The sequence below is a fragment of the Mandrillus leucophaeus genome, unplaced genomic scaffold (genome assembly GCF_000951045.1).
Source record: "Mandrillus leucophaeus isolate KB7577 unplaced genomic scaffold, Mleu.le_1.0 Scaffold481, whole genome shotgun sequence".
Classification (NCBI taxonomy): Eukaryota; Metazoa; Chordata; class Mammalia; order Primates; family Cercopithecidae; genus Mandrillus; species Mandrillus leucophaeus.
In genome coordinates, this window is record NW_012105154.1 from 2108509 (window position 1) to 2135802 (window position 27294).

General features: G+C 35.6%; 1 protein-coding gene across 1 annotated transcript in view; it reads right to left on the bottom strand.

Moving 5' to 3' along the window:
* Positions 1-27294, bottom strand: part of LOC105550404 (catenin alpha-3-like) — an 85110-nt gene that overhangs the window by 48009 nt on the left and 9807 nt on the right. Inside the window, exon 2 of the mRNA XM_011995312.1 lies at positions 9501-9635. Within this exon, the coding sequence (XP_011850702.1) occupies positions 9501-9635 (135 nt within the window). The remainder of the gene's footprint in view (positions 1-9500; positions 9636-27294) is intronic.

Consider the following 27294-nt stretch of genomic DNA (forward strand, 5'->3'; position numbering starts at 1 on the left):
GCTTTAAATGTGTCCCAGAGATTCTGGTATGTTGTGTGTTTGTTTTCATTGGTTTCAAAGAACACCTTTATTTCTGCCTTCATTTCATTATGTACCCAGTGGTCATTCAGGAGCAGGTTGTTCAGTTGCCATATAGTTGAGAAGTTTTAAGTGAGTTTCTTAATCCTTAGTTCTAGTTTGATTGCACTGTTGTCTGAGAGAAAGTTTGTTATAATTTCTTTTCTTTTCCATGTGCTGAGGAGTGCCTTACTTCCAACTATGTGGTCAACTTTGGAATAAGTGTGATGTGGTGCTGAGAAGAATGTATATTCTGTTGATTTGGGGTGGAGAGTTCTGTAGATGTCTATTAGGTCCACTTGATGCAGAGCTGAGTCCAATTCCTGGATATCCTTGTTAATTTTCTGTCTCGTTGATCTGTGTAATGTTGAAGTGGGGTGTTGAAGTCTCCCATTATTATTGTGTGGGAGTCTAAGTCTCTTTGTAGGTCTCTAAGGACTTGCTTTATGAATCTGGGTGCTCCTCTATTGGGTGCATGTATATTTAGGGTAGTTCTTCTTGTTTAATTGATTCCTTTACCATTATGCAATAGCCTTCTTTGTCGCTTTTGATCTTTGTTTGGTTTAAAGTATGTTTTATCAGAGACTAGGATTGCAACTCTGCTTTTCTTCTTTTTTTTTTTTTCATTTGCTTGGTAGATCTTCCTCCATCCCTTTATTTTGAGCCTATGTGTGTCACTGCACGTGAGATGGGTCTCCTGAATACAGCACACTGATAGTCTTGACTATCCAATTTGCCAGTCTGTGTCTTTTAATTGGACTATTTAGTCCATTTACATTTAAGGTTAATATTATTATGTGTGAATTTGATCCTGTCATTATGATGTTAGGTGGTTATTTTGCTCATTAGTTGATGCAGTTTCTTCCTAGCATTGATGGTCTTTACATTTTGGCTGCCCTTAACATTTTTTCCTCATTTCAACTTTGGTGAATCTGACAATTATGTGTCTTGGAGTTGCTTTTCTCTAGGAGTATCTTTGTGGCATTCTCTGTTATTTCCTGAATTTGAATGTTGGTCTGCCTTGCTGGTTAGTAAGTTCTCCCAGATAATATCCTGAAGAGTGTTTTCCAAGTTGGTTCTATTCTCCCCATCACTTTAAGGTACACCAATCAGACGTAGATTTGGTCTTTTCACATTGTCCCATATTTCTCAGAGGCTTTGTTCATTTCATTTTACTTTTTTTTTGTCTCTAAACTTCTCTTCTTATTTCATTTCAATCATTTGATCTTCAATCACTGATACCCTTTCTTCTACTTGATTGAATCGGCTACTGAAGCTTGTGTACGCACTACGCAGTTCTCGTGCCATGGTTTTCAGCTCCATCAGGTCATTTAAAGTCTTCTTGATGCTGTTTATTGTAGGTAACCATTTGTCTAATTTTTTTTTAAGGATTTTAGCTTCTTTGCGATGGGTTCGAACATCCTCCTTTAGCTCAGAGAAGTTTGTTATTACTGATCATCTGAAGTCTTCTTCTCTCAACTCATCAAAGTCATTCTCTGTCTAGCTTTGTTCCACTGCTGGCGAGGAGCTGCGCTCCTTTGGAGGAGAAGAGGTGCTCTGATTTTTAGAATTTTCTGCTTTTCTGCTCTAGTTTCTCCCCATCTTTGTGGTTTTATCTACCTTTGGTCTTTGACGGTGGTGACGTACAGATGGGGTTTTGGTGTGGATGTCCTTTTTTGTTTGTAGTTTTCCTTCTCACACAGTCAGGACCCTTAGCTGCAGGTCTTGGAGTTTGCTGCAGGTCCACTCCAGACCCTGTTTGCCTGGGTATCACCAGAGGAGGCTACAGAATAGCGAATATTGCAGAACAGCAAATGTTACTGCCTGATCATTCCTCTGGAAGACTCGTCTCAGAGGGGCACCTGGCTGTATGAGGTGCCAGTTGGCCCCTACTGGGAGGTGTCTCCCAGTTAGGCTACTCGGGGGTCAGGGACCCACTTAAAGAGGCGGTCTGTCCATTCTCAGATCTCAAACTCCATGCTGGGAGAACCACTACTCTCTTCAAAGCTGTCAGACAGGGATGTTTAAGTCTGCAGAAGTTTCTGCTGCCTTTTGTTCAATTATGCCCTGCCCCCAGAGGTGGAGTCTACAGAGGCAGGCAGGCCTCCTTGAGCTGTGGTGGGTTCCACCCAGTTCAAGCTTCCTGACAGCTTTGTTTACCTAGTCAAGCCTCAGCAGTGGCGGACGCCCCTTCCGCAGCCCCACTGCCTCCTTGCAGTTCAATCTCAGACTGCTATGCTAGCAGTGAGTGAGGCTCTGTGGGCATGGGACCCCCCAAGCCAGGCGCAGGATGTACTCTCCCGGTGTGCCATTTGCTAAGACCATTGGCAAAGCGCAATATTAGGGTGGGAGTGTCCCGATTTTCCAGTTACCATCCATCACGCCATCCTTTGGCTAGGAAAGGGAATTCCCTGACTCCTTGTGCTTCCCAGGTGAGGCAATGTCCCTCCCTGCTTCGGCTCACACTCCATGGGCTACACCCACTGCCTGACAAGCCCCAGGGAGATGAACCTGGTACCTCAGTTGGAAATGCAGAAATCACCCATCTTCTGAGTCAGTCATCCTGGGTGCTGTGGACTGGAGCTGTTCCTATTCGGCCATCTTGGAACCTCCTCCCTTTTTAGTGTTTTGAGACAAGGTCTGGCTCTATCACCAAGGGTGGAATGCAGTGGCATGATCTCAGCCCACTGCAACATCCACCTCCTGGGTTCAGGTCATCCTCTCACCTCAGCTTCCCGAGTAGCTGGGACCACAGGCATACACCACCACACCTGGTTAATTTTTGTATTTTTTGTAGAAACGGGATTGGTCATGCTGCCCATGGCTGGTCTTGAACTCATGTGCTCAAGCAATCCACCTGCCTCAGCCTCAAAGTGCTGGGATTACAGTCCTGAGCCACCGTACCTGGCAACTCCCCTCTTTATTTGAGAAAGGATAGCAGCTGGAAGGCCAAACTGGCTTCATTTCCATGTGAATTGAAGCTAGGTCAGGTTCCACAATCCAGACAATGTCCTGTAGCTTGGCGCTGGTAAAAAATGTCTAGTATATGCTATCTCTGTTCATTATCTCAAAAAATTGCTGTGAACTTAGGTTATTTTCTCTTCTAAGCAGCATTAAAGAAAAGTGATTGAGATGTGGACATCCATATTTTGTTCTATTGCTAAAATGGATCTTGAATAGAGTGATCAAATCTTAATTTTAACGGGAAACTACTCTTTCCATTTTACCAAACATGGGATTTATTAGCAAGAAATTCTTCAACCTTTCATTCATTTCTATAAATGTGATTATATCTTTTTTTAAGTTAGACTAAATCAATTTTTTTTTTTATTTTTAAGATTCAGGGGATACATGTGCAGTTTTGTTACAAGGGTATATAGCATGATGCTGAGGTTTGGGCTTCTATTAATTTCATCACTCAAATATTGAACATAGTACCCAATAGGAATTTTTTCAACTCTTACCCCTCTCCCCCTCCTACCTTTTAGAGACTCCAGTATCTATTGTTCCCATCTTTATGTCCCTGTGTAATCAATGTTTAGCTCCCACTTGTAAGTGAGAATATGCAGTATTTGATTTTCTGTTTTAGCATTAATTTGCATAGGATAATGGCCTCCAGCTGCATTTATGTGGATGTGAAGGACACAATTAAATTCTTTTATATGGCTGCGTAGTATGCCATGGTGTATATGTACCACATTTTCTTTATTTAATAAATGTGATTATATTTTAATTCAACTTCATCCTGGCTGAGAAGAGCTCTTTTTTCTTTTTTTTCCAAACCTAATCTTTCTACCTTTTCTAATCTTACATTCTCTCATTTGCTTGACTTTATTCCATCAGTCATAGTCTTAATTTTTCACAGGTTCATTCTCTTCTGGCCGCTTTTTGTTCTTTACCTAAACATTTCTCAATTACTGCCACTTTAAGCAGTATATAAATAAAAATATTAACAAACAAAAATGCTTTTAGTGATTCTGTCTGCTCTGACCCTCAAATCTCTTTCTCTTTCTTTATCTCTCTTTTATTCCTTTCAACTTCAAACTTTTGGAAAATTGAGTCTGTGCCACCATATTTTCTCTGTCATTGCATACTCAGTACTCAACTGATCATGATATAATTTTTGCCTTCACCATATTACTGATACTGCTTTAACAAAGATATAAAAACACCTTCTAAATGCAAAACCCAATGTGTACTTTTAAGGCTAAGCCAACCTGCATAATTTTGCAGGTTGCATCTTTTGTAGTCATTGGTCACTGCACCATCAATCATGTAAAAATATTCAAGGACTTTATAGTCTAGAAGGGAATATGTGCAAAACGATGATTTGATATGTGTACTGCTGTGATTTTGGTAATCATACAAGGAATATGATAGAAACTGTTAGCTGCCACCCAACATCCATTCTCTTTTTCATAGAAATAGAACTCTGATTATACTGGGGAAAGCAATGTGCAGGATTAAAACACAAACAAACATACAAAATCTATATTTTGTAGCATACCTTGCAGTTAAATATAACAATATGACTACGCTCCAGTCAATAGTTTGTAAAAAAAAAAAAAAAAAAGTATTTGAAAGGGACCTTCTGCAAGGTCCCTTTAAAAGTGTAAGGAATGTTTGCTTCATTTTCTCTTTATTCCTACTGCCTGGAATATACAAGTCATTGCTCGAGCTGCATAAGCCATATTTTTGACCTTGATAATAACGACAGCCAGAAGCCAAGAAAAGTGAAGCTGAAAGACAAAAGTGCCTGATTCCCTGGTGACTTTGTGAAGCTGTCATAACAGTTCTAGACTGCCCATTCGCAGGCTCACTTTATGGAGACAGTAAACTCCCAATTTGTTTTAACTGCCACAGTCAAGTCTCAGAATCTTATAAAGGTACATTGGAATCACTCTGTGAAAAAAGTTGTTACTGGATTACTGTCTCAGCTATTTTTTAAAAAAATGGCATCCAACATATTTTCACTGGATGGTCCCATATACTTCTCTTTCATACCTCTTTCCTAAGTTGCAGAACCAAAGACCCAACTTCCCCTAAACCCTTCTCCTTGGATGTCCCTTAGTCACTTCAATTCAACAAGCAAAACCTGAATGAGTTTCCATACTCACTGTAACATGGTCTTCCTTCTATATATACTGTTTAGTTAACGATGCCGTTGTTGACTAAGTAAACTATTTAACCTCCAAACCTTTAGGAAATTCTTAATTCTTTCCTCTTTTTCACCCTTAGCATCCAATGGATAATTGACTCTAAACATATTTTCCTCAGAATTGTTCCTTGTATAGATACACTCCTTTCCATTCTCATCAATATTGTCTTAGGTAAGTTCTCACTGTTTCTCTCTTAGACTAATTTTATTATTATTATTATTATTATTATTATTATTATTATTATTCTTTAAGTTCTGGGTTACATGTGTAGAACCCATGTTCTACACATGATGCACCCATCAACCCATCACCTACATTAGGTATTCCTCCTAATATTATCCCTCCCCTAATCCCCACCCTCTGACAGGCCCTGGTATGTGACATTCCCCTCCCTGTGTCCATGTGTTCTCATTGTTCAACTCCCACTTATGAGTGAGAACATGTGGTGTTCAGTTTTCTGTTCCTGTGTTAGTTTGCTGAGAATGATGGTTTCCAGCTTCATTCATGTCCCGGCAAAGGACATGAAGTCATCCTTTTATATGGTTGTGTAGTATTCCATGGTGTATCTGTGCCACATTTTCTTAATCCAGTCTATCATTGATGGATATCTGGGTTGGTTCCAAGTCTTTGCCATTGTGAATAGTGCTGCAATAAACATCTTAAACTAATTTTTAAAAGTCATTCCTAAATAGGCCTCAATCCTCTAGTCCCTTATCTTTCTAATCTATCACTTCCCTGTCTAAAAAATGTTAGCTTTGAAATGCATAGATTTATTAATGCCCATCTCAAACTAAGAAATTGTTAATTACTCTCAATTGCCTACAGGGTAAAATTAAATTATAAATGATCCTTTCAAAACATTCCCAGTTTCCTTTACAAACTTTTGCTCTACTCGCCCACCCACCCTTATTCCACAACACACACACCAAGAGTACCAAGTAAAGTTGTTTTCAGTCACGTCAGACTGCCTGCCATGTCTGTAACATGCCATGTCTTCCCTATCTCTGTTTTATTTCAGTTGTCCCCTCTATCTCAAATCCTTTCCCTCTCCTCCTCCTGTAAGTACACATTTGTTTTCTACTTATTAATCAAGACCCAAAGCAGATTTGAGCGACTTGCGAAGCTTTCTCTTACCTGCTCTGCACATCAAATAAATTATTTCCTCACATGCTATACACGTACATTTGTACATACCAATATTGTATGGTTTATTACAGTGTTCTGGAGTCTTTTTTGTATATTCAGGTACATTTTAGGTTTCTTATTTTTTTATGCATTTCAGTATCTTAAGGATATTACCATATAATCATCTTTACATCCCTCAGATGTACTACTATGCCTTGCACAGAGAGGGGCTCAATTCATAGTAATGGATTTGAATGAACTACATATACTTTGTCTCTATACAGGTAAAACATGCAACTTCAAGATGAGTGCTTGCAATACAGATGTAAGAATGATTGGGGAATAATTTTAATTAAATGGTGTATTATGACAATATCTTTCAGGTTATTTTATTTTATTAATTCATCTTCTTTATCCTAAACCTTCACACCTCAGACCCAGAACAGAACGTACTGCCCGTTCACTATAGAAATGCATTCCATTCATACCTACTTATTTTTAACCCACTATATTAGGTAAAGCAATGTTTCGTGAACCTAATCGTGGGATGACAGCTTTATTTAGTAAACTTTGAATAGTCTGTAGTTTTGAATACCACATTTCTGTAATTTTTAGTGTCTCTCTGCTTTGGAATCACGCTCGCCATTTTTCAAGAGATCTTATAGCAAAATGATAGATTAGATCTTCTTCTGAATTTAAAGAATAGGAACAAGACAGGAACTCAGGGTCACTGAGAGATTAAAGTAAGTGTGCTTTGGCATGCATAAATGAAATGTATTTAGAAAACTTTCTAGGATCTACCTGCAAACAGATGGCAGTAAGATATGCAAAAGGGGGAATGCTTTCTTTTTTCAGATTTATTTTTTTCTAATGGGGAATAGTGAGTGAGATGATGACAAATAGTTTTGGATTTGCAATGCTATTCCTCATTTTACATAATGACTCAGCTTTCAAATTGTAAATCATGGATTCTAAATAGCTCCTGCTTAATCTATCTGTAATATATGTAAAGTTCATGAATTTGAATCATCATACCAAACAGGAAAGAATACAAACTCAGTTTATATGTAGAAAGGAAATTGTATTTTGGAAGGATAATTAACGCCAATAAATTTTAACAGCTATGCAGAGGCTGAACTTCTACCAAATGTTTTTTGAAAGCGTAGCTTCAGACAATATGAAACAGTGTATATTTGAAAAATAAAATTTATATGAAATTTAGACCTTATAAAGCATGATTAGTGTGTGAAAATGACAAAAGTAAATGGAAGAGTTTATCCTCCAAATGAATATACTTTTTTACATGTTTAACGTAGTATGATGTTAAATGAGAAAATGAAGACTGGATGTTTAATAAGCCAAAAGGAACACACAGAAGTTAAAAATATATATACATATTAATACATATGCATCTATACACACATATATGCTGTGTGTATCTACATAAATGTATATATACATACATGTATGTATATGTGTCGATACACACGCATGTTCCTGTTTGCATGGCTTGTGACTAAGTAAAATGCATTTTTCTTTGAAAAGGGACAGGGCACTAGTAATACACTGACTGTGTTTATGTGGGATTTTTGATAAAATTTGAATATCAAAGACACTATTTTTCCCCCTTTAACCACCACTGGAATAAAATGCTAGAATGCAATACCATCTTATCATTTCCAAATTATTCACTTTTGACTTGTGTTTTTCAGTTTCATCACAGATTCAGTGTTGTCTCTCTGAACAGAGAAAACATAGACCTTTTAAGGTAAACTCAGCTCTGACATTTACTAGTATGACATTTGGGAAGCTATATAACCCTTCCTAAGTTTACTTCTTTATATATTAAAGAAAACAGAACAAATAAATAAGTGATCCATCTGGCATGTTATTGTGAAGATTAACATAAAATATTGGCAAGAGATAGAGAGTCACTATTGGTTTCCTCCCCTTTACTTTTTTTTTTGAGATGGAGTCTTGCACTGTCGCCCAGGCTGGAGAGCACTGGTGTGATCTCGGCTCACTGCAACTTCCACCTTCTGGGTTCAAGTAATTCTCATGCCTCAGACTACTGAGTATCTGGGATTACAGGCATGCACCACCACACCAAACTAATTTTTCTATTTTTAGTAGAGACAGGGTTTCACCATGTTGGCCAGGATGGTCTTAAACTCCTGATCTCAAGTGATCCAGATGCCTCAGTCTCCCAAAGTGCTGGGATTATAGGCACGAACCACCGTGACCAGCCTCTGCCCTCTACTTTTGATGGTGATCCTTTGCTTGTGTTTTCATAATTACGTCCTCTTTCAGAACATTAACTCATTGAGAGAATGTCCAATGCCAGGATATAGAGGCCCTATATATTACACATATACAGATATACTAGTGTAACTAAAAAAACTTTTCTCAGAAATACAAATTCCCAGAATATTTATAATGTTCCACTTAAACTTAAATTTATAATCTTGGTCCATGTCCTTTTCAAAGTCACTGATAACTGAATCCAATATAGATATCAAATATTATTTTATTACCATTTCTTCTCCAGAGAAATGATCTACTGCTATTAAAAGATGAGTAGAAAAGTTATACATTAGTTCTACCATGGTAATTTACAGCAGCTTAAAACTTAGGGCCACCAAAGAATTTATGAAATTTCCTCCAACTCTAATAAATTCTATCATACTCCAGTTCTGAAAATATATATGGAAATGAAAACTCTCAAGACATGAACATTTATGTTATAAAAAGAAATAGGGGGAAATGAATATCAATTAATAGCAGTGAAGCAATCTTTATATTAATTTGCAATTCCACATGCATTTATTTTAGAAAAATTACAGGATTCATTTCGGAGTTCCATCTATACACATTCTGAAGTCAGGCTTTAAATTAACATGCATTTCTCATCCAAATGGCTTATAAAACGTGATTTACTCTTTAATCTCTGAAGTAAATAAAAACAACATTTTAAACCTTTTTTAAAGATATCTGCCAAGATTTCCTGCTAGTTTAAATACATGTGCTTTTAATAAAAACTCCAATTTAGTCTTTCTAAACTAATTTTACCTAAAAGATTTGGTCATGTAAGCAAGGGTGTAGTTACTCTGTTTCAAGCATCTCCCACCTGTGATCATGTACATGCTAGGCGGTACTCACAGCTGACATGATGAGCTCTCCTCCCAGGTTCTGGATCTCAGCTTTAACCTGACTGCAGATTTTCAGTTGGTGGGAGTAGAACTTAATCTGTTCCAGGTAGGCCAACAAGTCTTGTTTGCAAGATGGATCTGGGCACTAAATATGCATCGAAGATAAAAATGGATATAGCAGAATAAATAATAGGTAGATCAAAGTGAGTAAAAACAGTATTCACATGGCAGGTACCTTATAAGGCAGCAATTTTATTTTCATAGCGCAACATTTCTCGGCTCAAGTCCAAGTAGATTCTGATATGCTTCTACCATTATAATAGTTTGTTCATTTTGCAACCTTAGTTACTTCAGCTTAGCCAAAAGAAATGTTAAAATACTTTTTAGACATGAAAAGGTAAATAAAATAGCTGCCTTTAATTTATGATAAAGGTTACAAGCCTTCAGATTATATTTTTAGGTAAATCTAAAGAAATATTTAAAATGTAATTATTTCTTTCACCTAGAATTACTATTAGAATACTCCTAGAATTACTATTACAATGCTCCTTGAGACTCATGGTTCTGCATTGCCTGTCCTTTGCTACTCAAAAGGACATAAAAACATGCAGCAACATAATATGTTCTATTACTTCCAGCATTCAATGTTCTTAACTGTTATAGACAAAGGAAATCATTTCTACCTTAGATAACAGGTGTGAATCTAACTGAAGCCAAGAAGCAGACAGGGCACATGTTTTAGAATATTAAATTTCCTTATGAAAACCAGCCTCCTGCATCATTTTATCTTTTGGAAGGAACTTCCTGGAGGACAGCTTTGAGCTTTATCATAACATGGTAAATAGCTTTGGTTAAGATTTAATCTTTGTGTTCTTTCTCCTATGCAATTATAATAGATTTATAGAAATCCCTTCTGACTTAATTCCACTTTTAGTAAATTTTTATAAGAATAAGGAAATGTGGACAGTGATTTATATCCAAAGATCTTCGTTGTAGCATTATGTATAATAGCAAAATTTGGAAATAACCTAAATTCCCCAAATAATGGAAAGACTAAATAAGAATGACTATCAATATAATGTAGCATTACTCAGTCTCAAGAAAATAGAGTTTCAAAGGATGCAGGAATATGTTTTCGGAAGTTAGAAAAATAACCTGTAAACATTGCAATCAAATTCTATTAAAAATTGTGTGTATTTAAAACATGCTGAATGCCAGATGCAGTGACTCATGCCTATAATCCTAGCAATTTGGGAAGTTGAAACAGGAAAATCCCTTGAGCCTAGGAATTTGAGGTCAGCCTGGGGAACATAGGGAGGCACCATCTCTACAAAAAATAAAAATAAATTAGCCAGGTGTGATCCCAGCTATTCAGGAGGCTGAGGTGGGAGGACTGCCTGAGCCTGAGAGGTTAATGCTGCAGTGAGCCATGATTGTGACACTGCACTTCAGCCTGGGCAAAAGAGTGAGACCTTGTGTCAAAAAATAAATAAATAAAAATAAAAAATAAAATAATAAAACCTGCTGGGACAGCTTCAGCTGTCCATCCTTCCTAGGCATAGATCATGCTGCATCAGGACTCTCTTTGCACCATACCCAGACAAATCTCCAGGCATTCAGAGCACCAGCTTGCCTGAATCAGCAGGCTGAGCTTCCCCACCCTTTCTGTGCATAGATCAGGGTGCAGCAGGCCCTCTCCACTCCATGCTTAGGCAGATTTCCAGGTATTCAAAGTACATGTTTGCCCAGATTGACAGCCTGAGCCACCCCACACTTTCTCTGCAGGGATCCAGGTATGCAGAGGAGCCTTTCTGCTTCATGCCTAGGCAGATCTCCCGGCATCTGGAGCACCTAGTCCCCTGGATTAGGAGTTGAGACCACCCCAAATCTGTGTGTAGAGAACTTGAGGACAAGAAGGCTTCCCAGCTCCATGCCTAGGCATACCTCTGGGTGCTTGGTACCCACTCACTGGATTATCCTTCAGCACTGGTGCTCATGGCTGCCCTTAGGGGACCTACCCATATTGCTCCCAACACCTCTGGGGCTGAGGAGGGAGCTCAGAGCACTTTGCACTACAAGAATAAGCCCATTGCCTGAGGCAAGAGAGAGCTTCTGCTAGTAAACAAGGATGAGGTATATACTCAGCAGTATTAGCCATACACACCATCTACAGGCTTGTAGATGGAACTGCATGGCCCAATATAAAACCTGCTGACAGAAAGGTGTAGAGTACACAAGTTAAGCCAAAAGACCTTACCCAGCCTTCTCTAAAGTCACATCCCCTAGGGAAAAATAGATGGGAAAGGGAAAGAAAAAAAATATCAATAATATTATAGGGAAAGAAAAGAAAAATTATATCTGCACAAATATAATTACAAAATTTTGAAGTATCAATGCCTCAAGATGAGAAAGAACCAGTGTAAGAATTCTAGCACCATGAAAATTCAAAATGTAGTAATACCATCAACATACCATACTAGCTCTCCAGCTACGGTCTCCAGAAAAGTGGAAACTTGGAAAGGACAGATAGAGAATTTGAAGTGTGGATTGCAAGGAAGTTCAATAAGATCCAAGACGAGGTTGAAAATTAACACAAAGAAACATTTTAAAGCAATCCAGAAAATGAAGGAAGAGATAAACATCTTTAAAATATCAATCAGGGATTCTGGAATTTAAAAACTAACTTAATTTCAAAATACAACTGGAAGCTTCACCAATAAACTGGACTAAGTAGAAGAAAGAATGTCAGATCTTGAAAACCAGTCTTTTGAATTGACCCAGTCAGAAAAAAATAAAGAAAATGTATTTTTTAAAAAAATGAACAAAGTCTTTGAGAAATATGGGATTACGTAAAGTGACCAAACCTAAAAATTAGTGACATTCCTGAGACTGAGAAAAAGATAACAATCTAGAAAAAAATACTTGAAGTGATAAATCAAGAAAATGTTCCGAATTTTGCTGGAGAGGTAGACATCCAGATACAAGAAATTCAGAGAACGCTTGTGAGATACTATACAAAAAGCAACATGACCAAGGCATATAATCACCAGACTATTCAAGGTCAACGCTAAAGAAAAACATCACAAAGGTAGCTAGAGAAAAAGGTCAGAACACACACAAAGGGAATCCCAAAAGGCTAAAAGCAGACTTCCCTGCATAAACCTTATTTATAAGCTGGGACAGACTGGGGGCCTATTTTCAGAATTCTTGAAGAAAAGAAATTTCAACAAAAATTTCATATCCCACCAGGCTAAGCTTTATCACTGAAAGAGAAACAAAAATATTTTCCAGACAAACAAGCACTAAAAAAATTCATTACCATTAGGCTAGTCTTATCAGAGACTCTTAAGGGAATTCTAAACATGGGGAAAAAATAGCTGACACCTGCTACCACAAAAACACACTTAAGTACAGAGCCCACAGACCTATAGAGCAACCAAACCATAGAAAATACAAAGCAACCAGCTAACAACTTCATGATAGGATCAAAATCTTGCATATTAATATTATCCTTGAATGTGAATAGCCTAAACCCTCCACTTAAAAGGCACAGAGTGGCAAGTTGGATAAAATAAAAATATCCACCAATCTGCTATCTTCAAGATACCCATCTCACACATAATGACATCTAGAAGCTCAAAGTAAAGGGTTGAAGAAATATCTATCTTGCAAACTAAACTACAAAAAAAAGAGGAGTGGCTATTACATTAGATAAAATATATGTATGTTAAAATATATTTAAAATACAATATATAACATAGTATATTAGATAAAATACAGGTATTTTAAAATATATTAAAATATAATATATAATAATATATTAGATTTAAAAGACTTTAAACCAACAACAGTAAAAAAGGACAAAGAAGGGCATTACATAATGATAAAGGGTTAAATTCAACAAAAAGACTTAACTATCCTAAATATGTATGTACCCAACACTGAAGCGTCTCAATTCATAAAACAAGTACTTCTAGATCTGCAAAAAGGCTTAGACAGCCACACAGTAATATGTCACTCCTCACTGACAGTGGTAGATATGTGAAATGTTAGTCAATTAAACCTCTTTTTTTATATATAAACTAGCTAGTCTCAGTATCTTCACAGTAATGTGAAAATGGACTAATACATTTATTTTGGGGTAAACAATGAAATTAAGGCAGTAATCAAAAAATTCTTTGAAAAAAATAGAAATAAGAGACTCAACATATAAAAATCTCTAGGATGCAGCAAAAGTACTGTTAAGAGGAAAGTTTAGGGCAGTAAACTCCTACCTTAAAAATGTTAGAAAGATCTCAAATTAATGATTTAACATCATGCCTAGAGGAGCTAGAAAAACAAGAACCAACCAACCCAAAAGCAAGAACAAACCAACCCAAAAAATTAAAATTAGATGGAACTGAATGAATCTGAGACCTAAAAATTCACAGGAAGAATCAATGAAGACTAAAGTTTTTTTTGTTTTGTTTTTTTGTTTTTTTGTTTTTTTGAAAGAATAAACAGGATCGGTAGACTGCTAGCTAGATTAACACAGAAAAAAAGAGAAAGGATCCAAATAAGCACAGTCAGAAGTTATAACTAAAGTGGCATTGCAACCAATACTACAGAAATACAAAAGAGCCTCAGAAACTATTGGGAACATACCTGTGCATACAAACTAGAAAATCTAGAGGAGAAGATAAATTCTGAAACACACAATCCTCCAAGAATGAATCAGAAAGAAATTGAAACCCTGAACAGACCAATATCGAGTTCCTAAATTAAATCAGTAATAAGACACCCACCACCAACAACAACCAAAAGAGCCCTAGCCAAATTCTACCAAACATACACAGAAGATTTGGTACCAATCCTACTGAAACTATTTCAAAAAATGGAGAAGGAGAGACTCCTCCTTAACTCATTCAACAAAGCCAGCATCATCCTGATAGGAAAACCTAGTAAAGATACGATGAAAAAAATCTCTGATACCAATATCTCTGATAAACATAGATGCAGAAATCCTCAGCAAAATATTAGCAAATTGAATTTAGTGGCACATCAAAAAGTTAATTCACTATGATCAAGTAGGCTTAATTCTTGTAAGAATGGTTTAATATACACAAATCAATAAATGTGATTCACCACATAAACAGAATTAATAACAAAAATTGTATGATTATTTCACCAGATGTGGAAAAAGCTTTTATAAAATACAACATCCCTTCATGATAAAAACCCTCAAGAAACTATACATCAAAGGAACATATCTAACATATCTCAAAATAATAAGAATCATCTAAGAGAAACCATAGCCAACATTATACTTGAATGGGCAAAAGCTGAAACCAATCCCCTTGAAAACTGTTACAATGATGCCCATTCTCACCCCTCTTGTTCCACACAGTACTGAAAGCCCTAGCCACAAAAATCAGGCAAAATAAATAAATAAAAGGTATCCAACTAGACAAATAAAAGTCAACCTATATCTCTTTGCTGTTGATATGATTTTATACCCAGAAAACACAAAATACTTTACTGAAAGGCTCCTGGAACTGAGACATGACTCAGTAATTGTTTAGGATGCAAAATCGTGGTATAAAAATCAATAGTATTTCTATACACCAATAACATTCAAGCTGAGAACCAAATGAAGAACTCAATTCCACTTACAATAGCTGCAAATAAATAAATAAATGAATAAATAAATAAAACACCTAGGAATGAATCTAACCAAGGAAGTTAAAGATCTCTACAAGGAGAACTACAAAATACTGCTGAAAGTAATCATAGATGACACAAACAAATGGAAAAAAACATTTCAAGTTCATCAACTGGAAGAATCAATATTATTAAAATGGCCATACTGCCCAAAGCAATCTATAGATTCAATGCTATTCCTATCAAGCAACCAACGTCCTTTTTCACAGAACTAGAAAAATAGCTATTGCAAAATTCATATGAAGCCAAGAAATATCCTGACTAGACAAGCAATCCTAAGCAAAAAAAAAAAAAAAAGAAAAGAAAGAAAGAAGAAGAAGCTGGATGCATCATATCACTTGATTTCAAACTACACTATAAGGCTACAGTAACAACACAGCATGGTATTGGCACAAAAACAGATGCATAGGCTGATGGGACAGAATAGAGAACACAGAAATAAAGCTGCACAACTACAACCATCTGATCTTTGACAAAGTTGACAAAAATAAGCAGTGACTCCCTATTCAACATATGACGCTGTGATAGCTGGCTAGCCAAAGGCAGAAGAATGAAACTGGACCCCTATCTTTCATCATCTAGAAAAATTAACTCAAGATGAATTCAAGATTTAAATATAAGACCTCCGCAATAAGAATCCTTGAAGTAAAACCTAGGAAACACCATTCTGGATATCAGCCTTGGGAAAGACATCATAACTAAATCCTCAAAAGCAATTGCAACAAAAACAAAAATTGACAAGTGGAATCTGTAATTAAAAAGTTTCTGCATAGCAACAAACTCTCAACAGAGTACACAGACAACCCACACGATGGAAGAAAATATTTGCAAACTATGAATCTGACATAGTTTTACTATCCAGGATCTATAAAGAACTTAAACAATTGAGCAAGCAAAAAACAATCCCATTAAAAATGGGCAAATGGTATGGGTTAGGTCATTCTTGCATTGCTATAAAAATACTTCAGACTGGGTAATTTATAAAGAAAAAAGTTTAATTGACTCGTGGTTCTGCAGGATATACAAGCATTGCATTGGCATCCACTTGGCTTTGGGGCGGGGGCTCAGAATATTTACTCACAGTGGGAGGTGAAGTGGGAACAGGTGAATGACATGGCGAGAACAGGAGCAAGAGGGAGATGGGAGGTGCCACACACTTTTAAATGACCAGATCTTGCGATAACACACTATCCTGAGGACAGCACATCATGTGGAATCTGCCTCTATTACCAAACACCTCCCACCAGACCCCCACCTCCAACACAGGGAATTGCATTTCAACATGAGATTTGGGAAGCTCAAATGCCAAAACCATATCAAAACATGAACGGACACTTCTCGAAAGAAGACATACAAGTGGCCAACCAACCTGAACATTTTGTTAAACATCACAAATCATCAGAGAAATTCAAATCGAATCAAAATGAGATATTATCTCACACCAGTCAGAATGGCTACTATTAAAAAGTTGAAAACAACAGATGCTGGTGAGGCTGTGGAGAAAAGGGAACACTTTATAAACTATTGGTGGGGATGTAAATTAGTTGAGCCACCGTGGAAGCAGTTCGGCGATTTCTCAAAGAACTTAAAACATAACTAACATTTGACTCACTCCTCCCATTACTGTGGACACAGTCAAAAGAAAATAAATTGTTCTACCCAAAAAGACACTTGCATTCATATGTTCATTGAAGCACTATTCACAAAGCAAGGACATGGAACCAACTTAGGTATCCACCAACGGTGGACTGAATAAATAAAATGGGGTACATATACACCATGGAATAACAGACAGCCATAAAAAGGAATGAATGAAATTATGTCTCTTGCAGCAACGTGGATGCAGCTGGAGGCCATTATCCTAAGCAACTTAATGCAAGAACAAAAACCCAAATACTGTATGTTCTTACATACAAGTAGGAGCTAAAGAATGGGTAATGATGGACATAAAGATGGCCACAGTAGACCCTGAGGCCTACTAGACAGGGGAGGGAGGAAGGGAGTAAAGACTTGAAAAACTAATTATTGGGTACTATGCTCACTACCTGGGTGATTGCATTAATTGTACTTCAAACCTCAGTATCATGCAATATACCGAGGTAATAAACCTGCACATATACCCACTGAATCTAAATAAAAGTTGAAATTATTTTTTAAAATGCATTAAAAATAAATAAATTCTGGACTCTGGGTTAAAAAATTAAAAGATGCTGGGAAATAAATATATGACAATAATCAATAAATATGATATAATCAACACTGTTTATTTTATTCAAATTTTGTATACCTTAAATATATATTTCTTCTATAACTATAAAATGTTATTTTTTTAAAGCTTTTATTCTAATGACCTAAACTGCAAATTAAAAAGTAGGATGAACAACCAGAAAACCTTTCATGCATTTCTGCTTTTATTCAGTAATTAGTAACTTAAACTGGAGTGTTTTTGGGAAATTTGTGAGGTACTTATTCTCTGTTATATTTTTAAAATAGACTACGTAGTTCCAGAGTGTGTGCACAAGATGAGAACATGTTACCGTGAGTCAAAGTTGATAATAATCAACAAAGGTAGCAAATAATTCAATTCTTCTGCAGAAATACTATCAATCTGCAAGACAGGCATGGATATATGCATGAATAGATACAGGATAGCCAGCCAGAGACACAATCAGACAAGAATGTAGAAATTAAGGGTGTTTCTCAAGTTTTCAGTAAACAAATGAGGGTTATCCCTCAAATCTCCTCAAAAGGATTAAATTGTAGCTAATCAAGAAGATTGGAAAGGAGAAAGATATGGAGACAGAAAAGGAAAAGAAAGAGGGAAAGGAAGAAGAGAAGGCAGAGACAGAGGAGGAAGAACAATAGTTAATTTTCATTTAGCTTTTACTATGTGCCACATGCTATGGAAACTAATTTAGGCATATTATCTCACTCAGTCACTAAAACAGACACAAATATTTCCCCCAATTTACAGATGCGAAATTGCCTATAATGATGAAAAACAAGTCATCTCTTTGTTTTCTCTTGACAGGCAGCTGATCTTTATTAGGTACTTCCTCTGTGCTAGGTACTATGCCAAGTTCTTTACATGCATAATTCTAAATTAGTACTCAAAGCATCATTTTAATTAGATCTACTATTTTCATTTTGTAGATTTGCAAAATAAGTTTCAGAGAGTAAATGATTTGAATTTAGTTTTCTCTGTTTCATTCACATGAATGCACAATAATCTCTTCTATAGGACATTCTTTTCAAAACATTTTTTGCTATTATTGCTCTCACTGAGTAACTTTCTTATCTATTCTTCATTCATAAGTATGGACACAGTGATAATCCCTGACACGTAAAGTGTTTCATCTGTCATCTACTATTCTAGATGTTTTGTCTATACTAATTGTTTTAATAATCACACAACACCCACAATTTCATGAGGTAAGTAGAATCATTATCCTCATTTAGCAAAGGGGAGTACTGACCCACAGAGAGGTTAACTGACTTGCCAATAAATGGTATTAGTAGTAGAGCTAGTAGTTCAAACATGATCTGGCTCCACCTCCTTACCTCCATGTTCTAGGAACAGTATCAGTCTTCTTGCCAATTGTATCTTTTTTGAAAATATTAAATTGCCATTCTGATTTGTAACTTGGCTTCTTAGATTGACAGTCTTATTTGTCAGTAATAAACTGGATTGATGTGGATGTGTTCCTTGAAGACCAGCACCACTCTACAACTCCTGATAAAATCAAACTGTCAAACTAATAATTAGATTCTTTACCAATAACCAATTGCAGTCACTCATGTTTAAGCAAAACAGAGACTCCTCCAAGGCCATAGTAGAAGAGCCTACAATTCTATTAAGGAAAGAATAAGTCAAATGAGTAGAAAGTGTGAAAAATGATCTTTTGAAGTTCAAAGTTGCTTGACCTAAATTTGTCTTTCATTTTCAGAACTAATGAGAATATCTTGGTTATAACAGTAGCAGCCAGTTTTATAACCAAAGTAGAACAAAATACTATGTGGTAAATTCTTATAGTATAAAAGTTATTAAAGCTTTCTTTCCCATTGACACCAGAAAGCCTTTCTGAGTTAGTTCTGAGCCTTTGCTCACTTAGAAGCAGAATCTGGAGAATGCCTCGTTCCTATTTTAAGATTGTTCTATTTTTCAAATCTCCTTTGGGCCATTTTTATGTATTCAGGTCTTTTCCCCATTTTTTAATCAGGTTACTTGGATTTTTTTGCTATTGAGTTCTGCATGTTTCTTACACACTTTCTATATTAATTCCTTATCAGATCTATGGTGTGCAAAATTTTCTTTCAAACCATAGGTTGTCTTTTAATTTTGTTGATTATTACATTGTATATTTTAAGTCCTTAAATATGTATATTTCTTTAAAAAATTAAATTTAAAAACATTGAACAATGCTTTTCCCACCTTTTAAATTTTTATGTGAAAGTGACAGAAAAACTTTGGGCTCTAGGTTTGTAGAACATTCTTACCCTTGACTATTGTTTCACCAAAAAAATTTGCTTTAAGATAACTTTTAAAAGAATACTATTAGGGACTTTTAGGCTAAAGTGGTACACTATTAGCACACTTTGGTTATTATTTCCCAGTTAACTTAGATAGGAGATGTTGACCAGAACATCTACTTAGCTCTTTAATGCATGATTTTTTTAAATCTAAGTTTTATAATCACAGGGACTCACTACATGTAAGCAGATGGCATTTCAGCCTATGTGGTTTTCTCACTTTAAGCCAGTTTTCACTTTTCTAGCATGAGGCTTGAAACCAATATGGAATACATCATTTAGTAATGAGGAAAAAATATAAAAAAAAATTCATTACCTTTTCATTTAAATTTCAGGGGTGAATTAGCAAAATGAACACTTTTGAAGACTTTTATTTCATAATCTTAGTATTTTTTTGCCCATATTGGGGCCTAAACTTTAAGAAATTCAAAATGACTTTTGCGACCAGGTGCGGTGGCTCACGCCTATAATCCCAGCACTTTGGGAGGCCAAGGTGGGCAGATGACCTGAGATCAGGAGTTTGAGACCAGCCTGGTCAACATGGTGAAATCTTGTCTCTACTCAAAATACAAAATATTAGCCGAGCATGGTGTCTCGTGCCTGTGGTCCCAGCTACTCCGGTGGCTGAGACACAAGAATTGCTTGAACCCGGAAGGTGGAGGTTGCCGTGAGCTGCATTGTGCCACTGCACTCCAGCCTGAGTGACAGAGAGACTCCATTTAAAAATAAATAAATAAATAAATAAATAAATAAATAAAATGAATTTTGCAACTACAGAAAATAGCCTAAATTGCACTAAGCTGGAAAAGTTTGTTAATGAAAAGTACTAGGTGTCACTGTGAATTCCAAAAATAGGAATTTAAAGCAATCAGTGGTAGCAAAAGAACTTGGTGCTCATGACATTTCCCATCCCACAGAGCTCATTTCTTCACCTGTAATGCAGTCCAGAGGTTGCCTTGTTTCATCTTGCTCAGCCTCACAGATCATCAATGATCCCATCTTTTCCCCTATTGTTAACACCTTTTTTTTCTGATTCTTGACTCTATCATGTCCCTCAAAGGAAAATCCTACTTCAAATCCCATCTCTCCCTTTTTGTTTACGAATATGCCTACTAAAATGTTTCAGTGAAGATTCTTCCTTTCCTTATCAGGCTAAGAACTGTTTTCAACTCCTCCAGTCCACAGAATTTTATCTCATTGAGATCACTAATGGACTTATAATTACCGCATTCATTATATATGTTGCAGTTCTTCCCTTATATCACCTCTCTGGAGCTTTTAGATCTTTGTTACTGATTCTCATAAATGTTAATTTTCATGAATGTTTCCTCCTAGATTTTCTGCTAGTTTATACCAACCTTCGCAGCCTCCTTTGTAAGCATTTTTTGTTGTTATTTTGCCTGCACCTGTTTTTGCTCTCATCTTTTATTCCTGAGCATTTTTTTTTTTTTTTTTTACTTTCATCCTCTTTTTGGACAACAGCAGACAGTGCTCTGGCTTCATCTGTCACTTACACAACACAAACTACAAAATTCTATCATCCAGCTCCGTCAGACAATCCATATGACTACTGCATTTGTCCATCTCATTTCAGCATCTCATCAACATTTCACACTCAACACATTTATCTCTCAACTGTTTCACTCATTATCTTGCCTACTCACCTATTCACCTATTTTTGTCTTTGTATTAACTATCTCACTGAAGAATGCCTTTTTCCTCTTTTCCATCTCTTAAATCTGGTCAGCCATTAATTTGTGCTTATTCTACACCTAGAAACTTCAATATATTTTGAGTATTTTTTTCTTTGCTATGCCTATGAGAGCTGCTGTTTAGCAAACTCGGGTTTCTGACACTCAGAACAGAGAAGGTACCCATAGAAGTATGATTAAAAATACACTGGAACTCTGTTATAATGTCAGTGGTAGAGGATAACATTGTCTCATATGGTACGTCCAAGACTGGACATGTTGATTTATGAGAGTTATATTTGGGAAACTATGGTGCATGACGTATCTCAATGAATAAAGGTTGTTTTTACCAGAAATTATATATGCTGTTAAAAGCTTATCATATTTTGTCCATATTTAGGCTGAAATTGTCTTGAGTTTAAGAATTGTTTCAAATTCATTTTTATTTTCAACTTGGTTTGCTCATATAGCCATTGAGAAAGTGACATATACTTTGAACACAATACAAATTAAAGACAAGATGCTTTCCATATTCAACAAAGCTCCTTTACTTTAGTAGATGTAAAATTATGACTCAAGCTACTTTTCAGCTTTATGTTACTCTCATGAGAGATTCTCAGAAGAAAGGAGTGTCCTACGCAATAGATCATAACTCAAAAGTGTCACCCTCTCCCTGATGCCTGAAATTGGTCATTCAAAGAATTACTTCGATTGAAACAAACTCATAAAATTGCATTATCCTGTACATAAAATAAGGATATGGAAAAGATGGTGGAAAGGTAACTCGGACAAATTCTGGTTATTTGGAATTTTTGGTTAAAGATAGCCAGCCAACTACAAGAAGAAACTTTGCTCATCCTTCCTCTTCTCCATTTATATAAAATAGCTTCTTCCACCTAGACCTTAGAACACTGTATTCTTTCGTTACATAGTTTTGTAACTATTCATGAAGTGAACCTGAATAGATAATCACCCTAGGAGCATTTAAAACTCTGTTTCAGTAAAAAAAAAAAAAAAAAAAAGCGCCAAACATTTGATAAAGCGGAAAATAGTAAAGCAGTATCTCTTAGAACAGGAGATTCACTATTACCTGAAAGATGCAAACAGATCAAATATTTCAGTATACATTTAGTCATTTAGTCTTGCTTAATTCTTGAGAACTTTCTGTGCCTTTATTTTTATAACGTAGGAGTTTATTAATCTGGAGAACTAATCTAATTATCAACACTGCTGCCAGAGGAGAAAATAAATAACAAAGATCTGAGCAGAACGAAATGAAATTGAAACCAACAAACAAACAAAATACAAAAAATAAATGGAATAAAAAGCTAGTTCTTTGAAAAGATAGATAAAATCGATAGACCAATGGTGAGATTAACCAAGAAAAGAAGAGAGAAGATCCAAATAAATTAAATTAGAAACAAAATGGGAGATATTACTACTGATACCACAGAAATACAAAAGATTATTCAAGGCTACTATGAACACCTTTACATGCATAAACTAGAAAACCTAGAAGGGATGAATAAATTCCTGGAAATATACAACCCTCTTAGATTAAACCAGGAAGATACAGAAACTCTGAACAGGTCAATAATAAGCACTGAGATAGAAACGGTAATTTAAAAATTGCCAACAACAAAAAATTCCAGGACCAGACAAATTCACAGCTGAATTCTATCAGACATTCAAAGAAGAATTGGTACCAATCCTACTGACATTATTCCACAGGATAGAGAAAGAGGAAATCCTCTCTAAATCATTTTATGAAGCCAGTATAACCCTAATACCAAAACCAGGCAAGGACATAACAAAAAAAAAAAAAAAGAAAACTATAGACAAATATCCCTAATGAACATAGATGCAAAAATCCTCAACAAAATACTAGCTAACTAAATCCAACAGCATATATATATATGCTGCCATGATTATGTGGGTTTTCATACCAGGGATGAAGGGATTATTCAACATCTGCAAGTCAATAAATGTGACACATCGTATAAAAATTTTTAAAATTACGTGATCATCTCAATAGACACAGAAAAAGCATTTGACAAAATCCTTTATGATTAAAGCACTCAGCAAAATCAGCACAGAAATGACATACCTTAAGGTAATAAAAGCCATCTATGACAAACCCACAGCCAATATTATACTGAATGGGGAAAAGTTGAAAGCATTCCACCTGATAACTGGGACAAGACAAGGATGCCCACTTTCACAACTTCTCTTCAACAGGACTCTGGAAGTCCTAGCCACAGCAATCAGACACGAGAAAGAAATCAAGAGCATCCAAATTGGTAAAGAGGAAGTCAAACTGTTGCTATTTGCTGATGATATGACCATATACCTAGAAAACTCTAAAGATTCCTCCAAAAATCTCCTAGAACTGGTAAATTAATTCAGCAAAGATTCAGGATAAAAAATTAATGTATTCAAATCAGTGGCTCTGCTATACACCAATAGTGACCAAGCTGAGAATTAAATCAAGAACTCAACCGTTTTTACAATATCTGTAAAAAATAAAAATAAAATACTTAGGAATATACCTAACCAAGGAGGTGAAAGACCTCTACAAGGAAAACCACAAAACACTGCTGAAAGAAATCATAGATGACGGAAACAAATGGAAACACTCCCATGTTCATGGATGGGTAGAATCAATATTGTAAAAATGGTAAAAATGATCATACCACCAAAAGCAATCTGCAAATTCAATGCAATTCCCATCAAAATGCCACCATTATTCTTTACAGAGTTAGGAAAAACAATCCTAAGATTCATATAGAACCAAAAAAGAGCCCATATAGCCAAAGCAATACTAAGCAAAAAGAACAAATCTGGAGGCATCACATTACTTGACTACAAACTATACTATAAGGCCATAGTCACCAAAACAGCATAGTACTGGTATAAAAATAGGTGCACAGACCAATGGAACACAATAGAGAACCCAGAAATAAAGCTAAATGCTTACAGCCAAATGATCTTTGACAAAGTAAACAAAAATATAAAGTGAGGAAGGTCACCTTATTCAACAAATGGTGCTGGGATAATTGGCTAGTCACATTTAGAAGAATGAAACTGGGTTCTCATCTCTCACCCCATTAAAAAAAAAAAAAAAAACAACTCAAGATGAATCAAAGACTTAAATCTAAGACCTAAAACCATAACAATTCTAGAAGATAATATCTGAAAAATCCTTCTAGACACTGGTTTCAGTAAAGACTCCATGACCAAGCACCCAACGGCAAATGCAACAAAAACAAGGATAAACAGATGGTACTTAATTAAAATGAAAAGTTTCTGCACAGAAAAAGAAATAATCAGCAGAGTTAATAGAAAACCCAGAGTTGGAGAAAGATCATCATAATCTATACATCTGACAAAGGACTAATATTCAGAATCTCCAAATAACTCAAACAAATCAGCAAGAAAAAAACAATCTCATCAAAAAAGTGGGCTAAGAACATGAATAGATAATTCTCAAAAAAAAAAAAAAAGATATACAAATGGCCAACAAGTACAGGAAAAAAATGCTCAACTCACTAATTATCAGGGAAATGCAAATCAAAACCACAATGAGATACCATCTTACTATTCCAAGAATGGCCATGATCAGGAAAAAAAAAAAAAAAAGGTGTTGGCGTGGATGCAGTCAAAAGGGAACACTTTTACACTGTTACTGGGAATGTAAACTAGTACAATCAGTATGGAAAAGAGTGTGGAGATCCCTTAAAGAACTGAAAGTAGAACTACCACGTGATCCAGCAACCCTACTACTAGGTATCTACTCAGAGGGAAAAATGGCATTATACGGAAAAGATACTTGCACACACATGTTTATAGCAGCACAATTTGCAATTGCATAAATATGGAATCAGCCCAAATGCCCATCAATCAATGAGTGGAGAAAGAAAATGTGAGATATATATATATACACACACACATACACACACACACACACACCATGGGATACTACTCCACTATAAAAAGGAATGAATTAATGGCATTTGCAGTAACCAGGATGGAATTGGAGACCATTATTCTAGGTGAAGTAACTCAGGAATGGAAAACTAAACATGGTATGCTCTCACTTATAATTGGGGGCTAAGCTATGAGGATGCAAACACATAAGAATGATACAATGGACTTTGGGGACTCAGGGAAAAGCGTTGAGGGGGGGTGAGGGATAAAAGACTCCACATTGAGTATAATGTACACTGCTTGGTGATGGGTGCAACAAAATCTCAGAAATCACTGCTAAAGAACTTATTCATGTAACCAAACACCATCTGTTTCCCAAAAACCTCTTGAAAAAAAAATGTTAAAAAAAATCTCTGCTGGAAATAAATTCCAGATAGGTAGTACCCTTAAAATATACATATTGTCACAAGGCATATCTAGGAATTATATCCTTAGGAGTTGTGTAATCATGATATAATGAATGCTCCAGAAGCTTCTCAGTAGTATAGTTTCATTGAAATATTCCTTTTTTTTGCCTCTTATAATATAAACATGAAACAATTCAAATAACGCCAGCCTCCAAGAATATTTTGTAAAATATTAACATAAATTATACTTGTAGGTTGTTTTGTTCATAATGGAGTGCATTTTGTGTGACTTGGTTTATACTTCTTACTTTGGTTTTTTAAAATCATCTTTTCTTGAACTAGAACTACCTGTCAATGTATTTAACACCAGAAGTTCATTTCAATTGTGTTCAGTTACAATTAGGTGTGAATGTCCAGTTATTAGCCTTGATATCTTTGCTTTGGCAAAATTACAAAGAGGAAGTAATTAGGCTCCTTAAATATCACCCGGTGTTCCGGAAGTGTAATACTGTTCTGTCCTGGTGCAAAACACTTTTAGCAGATGTTAATTTTATTTTGGCTCCTATTGTCTCCTTCCGATCTAGGTTATACTGCTTCTATAACTATTTAAAATCTTTTTGTGCTTTATCCCTACCTTATGAGGCGTTACTTTGTCTAATTTAGAATATCTGCTAATATGATTAATTACAATGTAGAGTACAGAAATAGAAAAAAATACGTACTGAAAGCCTGAAATCTTGGATTCGTATTTTACTTCTCCAACTTATTCTGTTTAATTCACAAGCAGAATTTTTAAGAATTGTTATAGCTAAGAATAGCTATAACAATCTTGTTTTATACAAGGATACTGTCTAAAGGAGACAAAATTTGTGCTAAAATTCTACAAGACTTAAATATGTAAGATGGCATACTTAAGCTACCGCCATTTTGAGACGGTTGGATGATTGGAAAAATAAACTTAAGCGGAAGGTTTTAGTTCTTCTCTTTCTAACTAGCTAATGCCAGTGCCAGAGTAGTGAATTGTGTGTGGCACACACACAATAAATATGCTCTTAAGGAAGCAATGGAGGAAGGAAAAGTGAAAAATAAAAATAAAAAGGCCAAGCAAGCAGAATGAGAAGCATCAGCTAATCCAATTCTGCTTCATTCTTTCTACATATGAACTTTAACTCTGAAACTTTACAGAATGTAACTAAATTGGTCTAATAATATATGTAATAGATGATATATATAAACATACATTTAAATAATTTAAATATATAGATATAATTTCAAATCTAATGTTAGTTGGAATGGAAATTAGTGTTTGACCTTCTGACACACCAGCAAAAATTAAAACTAGAATGTATTATTTTTGAACTATTCAATTGATCAAAAGAGAAAGTAACCAATGTTCCAGCAGATTTTTTTTTTTATTTTTTTATTTTTTAAATTATTTTTTATTATTATACTTTAAGTTCTAGGGTACATATGCATAACGTGCAGGTTTGTTACATATGTATACTTGTGCCATGTTGCTGTGCTGCACCCATCAACTCGTCAGCACCCA